General features: G+C 29.3%; 1 protein-coding gene across 5 annotated transcripts in view; it reads left to right on the top strand.

Moving 5' to 3' along the window:
• Window positions 1-1,511: 1,511 nt before the first annotated feature.
• LOC129915756 (aldehyde dehydrogenase, dimeric NADP-preferring) overlaps window positions 1,512-12,453 on the top strand; it is a 51,135-nt gene continuing 40,193 nt past the window's right edge. The window contains exons 1-3 of one of the 5 annotated variants that reach the window (XM_055995430.1): window positions 1,512-1,710; window positions 9,050-9,196; window positions 9,261-9,314. In XM_055995430.1, the coding sequence (XP_055851405.1) occupies window positions 9,058-9,196; window positions 9,261-9,314 (193 nt within the window). In that variant the 5' untranslated portion in view covers window positions 1,512-1,710; window positions 9,050-9,057. The remainder of the gene's footprint in view (window positions 1,711-9,049; window positions 9,197-9,260; window positions 9,315-12,453) is intronic. The other 4 variants (XM_055995448.1, XM_055995421.1, XM_055995439.1 and 1 more) reach the window with 4 other exon arrangements.

Here is a 12,453-nt window from a genome sequence, read left to right on the forward strand (position 1 = left end):
ATAGTGGGGTTTTAAGATGAAAAATCACATTAAAATGAAATTAAGTTCACCTACTTAAATTTAACACAGTTTAAGTGGAATCCACTGATTTTAAGCGGACATCGTATTGTATTAAGGGGGTGGGATTTAAGCAGGTGCCTTTTTTTAAGTTTCTGAATTAACATCAACAATGTCAATACAATAACTGGAAAATAATAAAACTAAATAGGTTAGGTACCTAGAGATTTTTGAGAAATTCCAATTTCTTTTCATCAGCTGTTTTGGTGAATTTTTAAAACATTTCTAATTTCTAAAACCATCGTTTTCCTTATAATTTTTAATTTAATTAGAAAAGTCTTTAATTTTTATTATTTTGTATCCCATTATTCTTACAGTGTAGAAGCTTAAATTTAAGAACACAGTATCTTTAGTTCAAGTCAAAATTATTAACTTTTTTTTAACTGAACTTCCTCTTGAATAAACATTTTAAATCCCATAATATGTTTATAGCCTTCAGCCAAAGATCAAGTTCGTACTCAGTCGTGCATTTTATTTGATTAAGATTGTGTCATATTTGATTATAAGATTTCGTGTTCGATGAAATATTTTATTATTTTTTTTTTTTTGTACGAATACATAAATTCCCCTTAAGGTACCTTCATAGAAAAATACCTTTATCAAACTCACAAAAAAACTCATCAAGTTAACAATTTTTTCATGATAAATTGATTAATTATAATTTCTTTCAGCTTAACATGCCAAAGGTCAGTGTATATGGCCGGCAATGGCACCCGCCCGGTTATCCATAGGGTTATTGCAATACATATACCTACCTCCCCTATATTCCCCACTCACCACTTGGGGATTCAGTATAAGTTCTTCAATCGAATTTATTCACGTTGGACTTGTATATTATTGTATTTAGAGCTATTGAAGCGACTAGACGTTCGTCCGTTGTCATTATCGTCGTCGTCCGTTGTTGTATATTTTCAGTGAATCACAAAGCTTGAAACTCTGTTTTAAGTAAAGCTGCGTATATCTGAGGTGTTGTGCGTGTTTAAACCGCCTTAGCGAATAATAATACAAAAACGCTTTTGAATATTAAACTGGTCAATGTTATAAAAAAAAAATAAACACAAAAAAACTAGACCTGGCTTGAAGCTTGGTGCAGTTTAAAATATAGAGATTATTACAGTCAATATTGTTGGAATCACCTCTGCAAACCGTTTACGTTTCTGTTAGCCTCTTCGAGAGCTTGAATTGTGCATTGTGATTGATAGACAGCTCCTATTAACGTCTTGTGGTGCATGCTAATAAAAACGTGGTTTTCTTTTGTTTTAGGGCAAAAATAAGAGTGCAGTGTGTTGCATTAAATGCTACTGTCATTTTATTTGTTTTGGTTTTTCGATTACCTAATCCAGATGACAAAATAAACTTAAACTTACCCCGTCGCATCTTTTTAATTTACAACAAAAAACTCAAACATTTGCAATAATCAACTAGTGCAATAGATAGTGTAATGCCCCATAAGCGTGAATAAAAAAATAGAGTTATAGTTTGTTGTTAATTGAGTTGTTAAATGTGTTAATTTGAAAATTAACTGACAACCACCATTATCAAACGAAAGTGAATTTTGAATTCCAAAAAAAAAGTAAAAACCAAAAAAAAAAAAAGAATATAATTTCAACAAGGAAACAGTCATAAACTTCTCTCCACCTTTTTAAAACAAAGGTTTGTTTCATTTCAGAATATTTTATATATAGTCATAGAATATTTACATATTTGCACATAAATAAATATTTAATTTGCTTTAAACGAGGAGGATTGTACTATTTGCTATTCGTTGAATTTTTTGCTTCATTTTTTTTTTTTGCATAGCTTGATTAACCCTGAGCTGTTAATTACATTTGTTTTTTTTTTTTACAAGAAATAATATAAAATAGGTACCAGTTGTAGGTATAAATATTAACACTTTGAAAGCATTTAGCTTGTAAAAATAAGATTTGATAATATAAGTAATTATAGTAAGGTATGTCTCAAGACAGTTACGATCTTGCTTTTAAGAGCATTTTCTTTTTATTATAGATAATTATTACAAGTTTGCTAAGTTAAGCTCATAAAAACTATTGAAAAAAAACTAACAAGCAGTTTGTTATGATTAATTACGATTATACAGGTAAATTGTTTTAATACTGGAGGACTTTTAAGTTGAAGTTCAAGCTAAGCTTGTCCAAGCTTGTAATCGTATCACTTGCTAAAAATTGATATGTATGACTTGATGTATTATAACTTAAATTTTACTACCTAATATGTACAATGTTATCTAGTAAAACATTTGTCAAAATTGAGGACCTTGCATCAAAATTGGGGGCAGGTCCATGTTTTTTTGTTAAAGCAGATACAAACTTTAAAGTCGTTTAGTTAGGTACTAATTTTTTTATTTAACCTTGATTATAATCATGTACAAAATACACAAACTCTTTAATAGCATTTCATTTTAAAACAATCGTGAAATAAACTAATTTGCTCATTTTTGATGCAAGGGCCGCAAGTTATCAACGTCATTTAGATAAAAAAAATCTGCAATATATCTTAGGTCAAAAACCTATAGATCATAAAATCAGTAATTCAAAGTTTTTGCAAAGTGATGTGCAGTTATAGCTAAATGAATATAAGGGCGTTTCAAGAACAAAAAAAAATGTTTTTGTTTTTTTGGGAACCAAGCTCAAAAGTTTAGTTTAGATGGTAAATTAGGTAGCTGAAAATATGAGCCCTTTATGTTAATTTTAAGGTTGTCCGCACCGTACTTTTTTATTTGACATAAGAATTACAATTCTCTCCAAAAATCTTCGATTCGCATGGCGATGGCGGTGGCAAACATCTCTCATTATTTATACAAATCAGGGGTCGAATTACGGCACACGATTACGATCATACGTTAACGTTGTGACTATTTCTGCCTCTATTTAATTATAATAATTATTAGAAAACGATAGGGACACGTAGCAACCATTCGTTAACGAACGTATGTCGTAATTCGACCCCAGGATTAAAAAAGATTTTGTTATGTTATTCTTACGGGAAATAAAAAAGTGTGATGCGACAACCTTAATATTAGGTCAGTGGCGTATTGAGTGGGGGGGGGCCCAGGGGGCTCAAGCCCCCCCCCCCCAAGCCTCCAAAATCATGTTATTATTTAGCTAATTTCATCATAATCTACATGATTAACTTAAACTTGTTCGTAAATCTTAGAGATTTAGAGGCAGCTCAAATGATGGAGCCCCCTCCAAATTCTGAAATGCTTCTTTGTGTTTGTTTGAGTAAGTTCCTTAGTTGACGTTGAAGGTTGGGATACATTTTTTTTAGGATTTTATTCCAATTCAGAATTCTTCAAATAATATTTTTGGTATTTTGACGACGAATTACATCACCGTTAAATTTTGCAAGGCCTCTAATGCAATCACGCCGTATTTTATTGTCTTGAGTATATTTACTTTTTTAAAAAAATACCTAATATTTTTCTCAAAGATATTGGAAATAAAAATTTTTTATATTTTAAAAACGGAACATATTATGAAAAAGTATATAAACTCCTGCTCAAAATTAACGCACACTTTCTTTTTCTTTAGTTATACCCCTGCATCTTGTTTGAAATGGCCTTAAAATTATTTGTTGTATTTTTTTGTGTTTGCTTATTGTTTAGCAAGTCAGAAAAATGCTAAATTGCAACAGTATTATTAACCAAAAAAAAGATAAACCAAATTTAGCAATTCAAGGTCTGAAAACTGATATTAAAATAATTTTTGTTTTTTAAGAAAAAAAATTTAAAAAAATGGAAACGAGTGACAGTTCTTTCCAATAATTTTTTTCAATACTTGGCATTGTCTCCTCTAGCGCATATGGTAATTTGGAGTCGTCTATTCATTCCACGAATTAAGTTTTGAAGGTTTTGTTGTAACTTTTCTTTCACTGCAGTTTTCTGTTAATCAAGAATGCTTGGAGGTGGATTTCGGCCGCAAATGCATTTTTTTCAACATTTCCTAGACATGTTCTATTGAATTTACATCCGGATATCTGTGTGGTCAATTCAAAGGTGGCACATTTTAATCATGAAGATATTCTCAAACCACTCTAGCATGCATTATCGTGCATCAGACTGATTTGTGGACCAAATCTAGGGGTGATTGGAACCGCATGCTGTTCGAGAATATCAGCCAAGTATCTTTGGGTACTTATATTAGGTCTAGGAGATCTCACTAACTCCGTAGGTGTTGTAAGGCAGAGTTTACTCCATGAAAATTTATGACTTATCTCTAAAAGGTTCGCGGGTTGACAGATAGACTTCAGCATACCTCTCCAAATCTTCCCCACAAACATTTTATTCCATACCTTCAATTTAAGCTAACTCCTGTCTTATTTGAGAAAATATCCACGATACTGTGAGATAAAGTAATAGTAGGACTTTTTTGTAAAATAAATATGATGTGCGTTAAATTTGAGCAGGAGTGTATTTCGGATTAAAAATCAAAAAGAATTTCATTAAAAACTAGTTTTTGAGACTTTCACGTTCTGCATTTCACTTTTTTAACCATTCACTTGCCGAAAGTGAAATTAGGTATTCTGTAAATGCTACTATACCACTTTCAGTATCGCAGCACAGTGCTTTTCTCTCGATCAAAGATGAATAAAAATAATCATTCTTATCAAAAAACAAAACCGACTTCCATGGATCAAAACTGGGTTTTATGTTTTTTTTTTAATAGTTTATATGGCCAGAACTGAACGAAGTTGAAATGGGGCCACATTGCAGCAACTTTCCAATACAAAAAGAACGATCGTTCACTCACGAACGAAATTGGTTCACTCAATCCAAAGTTATGAGGTAACAAATATAAAAAAAACACACGAATTGGAAACCTCCTCCTTTTTGGAAGTCGGAAAAAAAGAAAATATTTTCGTACATTCACCATATAAAACATTTTGGAAAAATTTTCCAGCCCCCTCCAAATTTTTTTCTGGATACGTCACTGTATTAATTGTGTTTTTCATTACGACCGGGGCTAAGCAATTTACATATTAAATGCAACAACACCTTTCATCAGAGCTAAGTTGTAAAGCCCGGAGATTTCTCTGGGCTTAACTTTTTGAACAGTTTTAAATCAGTTTTTAATTCATTAAAGAAAAACCTGAAAGCGAAAAATATGACAACTCTAAATTTTGTTTGTGTCTGCTGATTTCAAAACATTTCATAATGCAGTGCTGCCAAGATTTTCGGTTAAGCCTCGATGCCTTTTTTTTGTCCAGTTAAGCCCGCTAGTAATAAAAAACACACCTATTAACATTAAGGGCTCAAATCGTGGTCACAAAGCCAAAACCACGAAACCGCAAAATTGAAGTTTTGAGAAAAACATTTTTCAAAAAATCAAAAAAGTCAAAATTTTAATAAGAAGCTAATTTAGTGTGACAACTAAAATCATTAGATTAAGGAAGAATGCCACAAACTCGCTGAAACTGCGCTTTTTTTTTACACATAACATCTCAGGAAGATGATCATTTTACCCGCATACCATGGTGACCTGTAATTGAATTGTGCAAACTGTCATTACATTTAGATATTCCTGGTCTAGCCTGAGAGAGCATATCACAACAAAAACATTACTGTTAAAAAAAGAGCCAAGTTCTCCTATGTTGAAATTATGCTGGCACAAAAAGTATTGAGATGTAAAAGTGTACCAAGTTCTAAAGTTTGTTTTCAAATTCGTATCAATAAAATTTTGATTGTTCTCTTGACAATTTTTCTTTTAATTACCGATTTTAAAGTTATTTCAAAAATTGCCAAGTAAACAATCAAAATTTTATTGATACGAATTTGAACCCAAACTTTAGAACTTGGTACACTTTTACATCTCAATACTTTTTGTGCCAGCATAATTTCAACATAGGAGAACTTGGCTCTTTTTTTAACAGTAATGTTTTTGTTGTGATTTCACTACTTTTTGCAAGGTATGGCTGTAGAATTGAAAATCTCTATATTTGATGAGAATTCAGTGAAAATGGGCGGTTGCCACGCCCCCTGGCTGAAATTCTCAAATTTTAAATTTTTTCCTTTGTATAAACTACCAGCTCTACCATTCTACCAAATTTCAAGATTCTACGATAATCAGATCTGCTCTATAATATTTTATGAAAATTCAGCGGATATGGGCGGTTGCCACGCCCCCTGGCTGAAATTCTCAAACTTTAAATTTTTTCCTTTGTATAAACTACTAGCTCTACCATTCTACCAAATTTCAAGATTCTACGATAATCAGATCTGCTCTATAATATTTTATGAAAATTCAGCGGATATGGGCGGTTGCCACGCCCCCTGGCTGAAATTCTCAAACTTTAAATTTTTTCCTTTGTATAAACTACTAGCTCTACCATTCCACTAAATTTCAAGATTCTACGATAATCAGAAGTGCTCCATAATATTTGATGAAAATTCAGTGGAAATGGGCGGATGCCACGCCCCCTGAATTGAAAATCTCAAATTTTCGATTTTTTCCTTTGTATACACCACAAGTCCTATCACCGTGTAAAATTTCAAGTTTCTACGATATCGGGAAGTTCTCCATAATTTTGATGATCTGTCAGTGAGTGAGTGAGTGAGTGAGTCAGTCAGTTACGGTTTTTGCGATTTTTGAAGCCCTATATCTCTGAAACTACTCATCGTAGGAGGCTGAAATTTTGTGAGGTGTTTGGTTTTGACTAGCTCAACAAATGTAGCGAGTTTGAAATTTCTAGCATCTTTGGTGTGGAAGTTAGAGGGGTGTCGAAAATGGCCTGAGTTGTTTCCTGTAAATAAGGGTGTAGTGCCAAAGTTGCTAGAGAACTTGGCTGGGCACTACCGTGCCCCTTGATAAATTAATAAAATTGCAGTAAAAAACGGCACCAGAAAGAAAGTAAATTGCTCTGATTAAAAAAAATATCATTACATTTTTTTATAATTAGCGCGCACTGTCAATTTTAACGTTTCATTTGAGTCTCAAATGTATCTTAACTGAACCAGAGGTGAGTGTATGTGCATGCCTATGTTCTCTGCCCCCTAATATAAAAAGAAAATAATTTTAGTGGTAACAGAAGCGTTAGGACTCTGTGAAGAAATCGGCTGTTTATGACGTCTATAATAATTCGTGTTATCATAACAACATGTTGTTTAATAGTTCAGTTTTCCTATAAGTTAGTTGTCTTTCGAGTAAGTTAAATTATGTTAGTCTGTTGAAGTTGTATAGTTTGAAAAGAAATACAGTTAAAAATAAATAAATGTAAGTCGTGTTTTTTTTACAACTAAAGTAGTTAATCATTTTTCATTTTAAACGGAAAACAAAAATAAAATTACACATGTTAATAAATTTTTTCTAATACCCTTTTTTATTTTTCTTTTATGAATTGAATAAAAAATGTTTCGTAAAAAAACTGGGCTATATTTAAATTTAAACTAAATTTGTTGTTATTTAAAAAAAGTTATTTTAATAAAACTTTGATGTAATGAGCAGTGCATTCTAAGGTGTACATGCAAGTATAAAGAAAATATTATTTGTATGCTACTCGTAAATTTAATTTCACAAATGAGTTGAGAACAAAGCAAATAATATTCACTCAGGTAAAAAATTCAAAGTTCAGCCTTTAATAGTGTTATTGTTTGACAATGAATAAATTTTCAATTAATAAAACAAAAATTAACATGGTTGTAACTTTTTGTGTCAACATTTACCCACAATATTTATTTGATTTTTGTATTTATAATTTCATTTTCAACTACTAGTAGGTACTGTAAAATGTGAGTATTTTTTTCCACTATAATGTGTTTTTTTTTTAATTTCATATACAAACAAAGTTATTTTTCAAATCTGTTTTCTCCCGATAAAAGAGCAGGTTAAAGGTAGAATAATTCTTTCAAACTATCAAACTTACAATCACAACTGGATTCGATTCATTGTTGTCATAAATGCTCAAAGTTTTCATTTGTTTTTATTTTTCTCTGTTTCTGCTTAAAAAAAAAAGTGCGCATACGCCACAGTGAACTTATATGACATTTGAAACATTCTTAAATATTCATTGCTAATTTATCTCTTGAATTGTTTATACTAAAGAGATGCGAGTAGGGATACAATTCAAGTGTAAACAATCAAGAATTAGAAAAATGTAAATTTTAAAATAAAGAAATTAGATGCGTATAGAATATTATGCTTTTAATTGATTGGAAAGGAATTTCATAATAGCAATCTTGTGCATACCATGTTTGTGTTAGTTCAATTGAGTTTTGATTCAACCACGTGCCAAATAATATAAAATTCAAAAAGGATAAAATATTGTATACTTCTAGTTATATGAATGTGAGAATGGTGCGGATTTTTAACGCCCATATAATTACTTACAAATTGCAATTTTATTTATTTAAGAAATTTTATTGGAAAATTGCTATTTTCATATCATAAACCTTTGTAGGTACTATTTCTTTTATTTTTCCACCCGTACACACGTTTCGTTGATTGCTATTTGATTGTAATTATAGGTCTTACATGTTTGAAGGAAATGTTGTTTTGATTTCATTGTGAGTAATGTGCGAAATTACAGATGTAGAAATTATGTTCTATTTGCAAATCAATAGCAGCTGTTGCTATGAATGAATTGACGTACAAAAATTTGTTCAAAGTCCTTAACCTTATATTTCTTTTACACTAGATAGAGTAAGAGAGTGCTAAAAATGTTGTAACCGTTGTAATGGACTTAGCTTGCAATGAAGAAATACATAAATTCGATAGATAGATAATAAGATGAAAGAGGTGAAAACAATTGTAGAAAAAAATAAAATAATTATATTTGATACATTAGGTCACAATTTCTTCAAAATATTATTTTTTTTTTGTCAAAGTTAAAATTTTTTTTTGAAATTTTCTTATTAATTTGACTTGATTTTATAAGAAGGAACTTCTACCTTTTTCAAATAAACCGACTAAAATGTGTTAAAACTTTTCAAATTCAGTTTGTATAAGTAATTTGTTTTTGTTTGTATTTTTTTTTTTAGAAAACAAGATGCCAATGAGAAATATAAATGAAAATAAGGAAGCAGAGATTTTTGGTGAGGTGCAACATACGACCATTGACATAACACCCGAAGTGAATATGGTTCAAAGCCACATAATAGAAGTAATGCCAGCATTAAATGGAAATGGTTCGCAAATACAGTTATTATTTTTCATTTATAAACGAATTTATATGAATATTTATATTTTCAGGTAGAACCAAAAAGAAATTATCTTTGACAGATAATATTGCAGTTATTGAAATAGGTAAGTTCATGAAAATAAATAAAGGTTTTATTTTAAGTTTTGTATAACACTGCAAAATAAAAAAAGAAACTACAACAAGCTTATGTAAATGTGTGATGTATGTATTTCGAGGAATGTTTTCTTAAAGCTAGAAATCTAATGTCTTAGTTATATTTTAAATTAAGTTCTACCTACATTTTAAAGAAGTTTTCTAAAAATAAAAAAACTTCAATTACTTTGAACTCAAAATTGTGTAAAAAAAATCTGCCAAAATTTAATTGTCAAGGAGTGCCGAGTCCACATGGTATCCCTACAAGTAATTGTTTGTCGGGATAATCCCCATAAATTGGACGTGAAACACAAAATTAAAACAAAAATCTTACGTTTACTTATATAAATTGTTTTCTATTTTTTAATTAATTTAACGAACGTATGACAATGACAAACGTTTACTTCGTAATTGTTTTCTGAATTAATTTTTTTTTTTTTTAATTTTTTCCATTAATATAATATTTATAAGAAGGTATTCCTTAATCAATCTTATCAAAGATTTTTCTGAATATTGTCTAAATTTAAATCTATTTTTTAACAATCTAATTATTTTGTCATCAGTTAGAATGATTTATTATTCGATAAGTATAAAAATAAGATTTTAATTCTTATTTCAGAAGTTTTTTTTTATTTATAGTAGAGTAACTAAACCAAATTATTAGGGAACCCGGCCGAACAGCTCTGATTTTGACGATTTTTTTTTCAAACGTAGGTAATTAAAAATACTTTAAAGTCTATAGATTAAAAATTGCCGGTGTTGCCGTATTGTTTTTTAAAATTAAAATTAATTTCTTTTTAACAGAACCATTTTTTTTTGCTTAAATTTCATAAAAACAAATGATAGCAAAAGATTCTCTAGGTAATTTAAGGAAAATATATAAAAGGCAGTAAGGGATAATCTTCCATCGTTTAAGCGATATATGCAATTTTCTAACATTCTGACCTCAAACACAAAAAAAATATTTTGAAAACAACGGCAACACCTACAAGCCAGAAGCTCATTCTTATCTCTTAAATTTAAATCCACTAAATTTAATCAAGACTTTTTGAAAAAATGGTCCTCAAACTCAGAATTAAAAAAAAAAATGTTATTAGAAAAATTTAAAATTACTTTTTTCCAAACTTTTTCTAATAAAATATGAATTTATTTAAAAAAAATGTTTGGCCATAAATATTATCAGTTGAATTTTGAAGCAAAAAAGGTAAAATATATCACATTTTTGAAAAAAAAAATGAAAAATTACTTCAATTTCAATGGTTTTTTTTTATTAAAACTGAATTTTTGCATTGAAATAATTAATTTTCTCAAAGACTGTGGTAAATAGGAACTTTACATTTTTGCTATTTAACTTTCAACAGTAAGGGTTATTAAATGAATAAAAAATCATTTTATGTTTAGATGTTGAACTTAAAAAAAAAAATAAGTTACATTTTTTTTCAAAACTTTAATTAAAAAAAGTTCTTCGAAAATGAAATACTTTTTAATTTTTTTCATAAACCGTAATACATATTGACATTTCCTTTTATAATTTGAAATCATAATAAATGCGGCCAAAAAAATTTGAAAATAAATGCATTTTACATTACGACCAAGTTTAAAAAAAGACATGTTAAAATTTTTTCAATAATTTTTTTTTTTTCAAAAATCTGAGTTCAATTACCATTCTTTCAAAAGCCGTTTATTCAATTAACTTCATTTTAATTTTACATATATGACTTCTAGCTTTTAAAAAATGTATATTTGAATATTGTAGGTGTTGCCGTTGTGTTCAAATATTTTTTTTTGTGTTTGAAGTCAATAAATAAGAAAATTGCATCTATCGCTTGAACTATGGAAGATTGTCCCTCACTCCCATACATTTTTTTTCCTTGAATTTCCTAGACAATCTTTTGGCATCAATTAATTTATGAATTTTAAGAAAAATTTTTGAAAAAAATTTGTTTTTGTTCAAAAAAATCTTCAATTAAATTTAAAAAATCAAAACGGCAACACCGGCAATTTTTAATCTATAGACTTTAAAGTATTTTTAATTACCGACGTTTGAAAAAAAACATCATCAAAATCTAAGCTGTTCGGCCGGGTTCCCTAATATTGCCAATTTTTGAGCTTTAGTTACTCCACTATTACTGGGTTTTGAATAACAACGTGTCACACAAAATTTAAATTTTTAATTGAAACTATTTGACTATTTAATTAATAAAGTATTTTTAAACTTAACACCTAGTCAATGAAGTTTGTTTCTCAAAATAAGGAGCGTTTTTTCAAAACTCAACAAACGCCAAAAATGCAAAAGTGAGAAAAGGGTGGGTCAAAAAAATCGAAATTTTTTTTTTTTTTGATTTTATACCCCTAAAAATTGATTGATATACACCTCTAGAATATACTCACCAAATATGAGCTCTTTATATTAATGGGGAGTCCTCTTAATTTTTGTATAAATCGACTTTTTAGCAAGTTTCCTTAGATGTTCTTGTAGGAAGTTGAACGCTCTACAAAAAAGCCTTTTATACATTTTTCGTTTATATAATAGTTTAAAAGATATTTGAGTTCCTTTAAAAATTCGTTTTTTGTTCCTAATTTTGTATCAAATTGAAAAATTGTAATAATCAAACGGTCAAGACATATTCTTGTAAAAAACAGATTGCTCCACAAAAAAAGTCTTATTAACTTTTTTTTATTAATTTAACCATTTGAAAGACGTTCGAGATCAAAGTTAAAAAAAATTATAAAAACTTTTTTTTTGTTTGTCCACCCAGCTCCTAGATCGTGTCTCCGATTCAAAGGCCAGAGCACGAAAATCTTTGTGGCAAAAGTCTGTCTGTTTCTTTCTTTTTAGAGGTACAGGCCAAAACACTGACGTGATTTTCTTCAAACTTGGTATTTATAGGTTTTGAGAGATTCTCTAGAAGCGAAATTGAAATTTTTTAGGATCAAAATTAACGGTACTTATGCCATATGAGATATGACCAAAATGGAAAAGGTTGTTTTTCTCAAAAATTACTTCAATGATTTTGATTAAAAAAAAAAATACAAGTACCTACTGTGTCGTGGCCCTACTTTTGAAATAAAAATAATATTGTTTCAACTGACACTAACCGTACCTCTCAT

The sequence above is a fragment of the Episyrphus balteatus genome, chromosome 1 (assembly GCF_945859705.1).
Source record: "Episyrphus balteatus chromosome 1, idEpiBalt1.1, whole genome shotgun sequence".
Lineage (NCBI taxonomy): Eukaryota > Metazoa > Arthropoda > Insecta > Diptera > Syrphidae > Episyrphus > Episyrphus balteatus.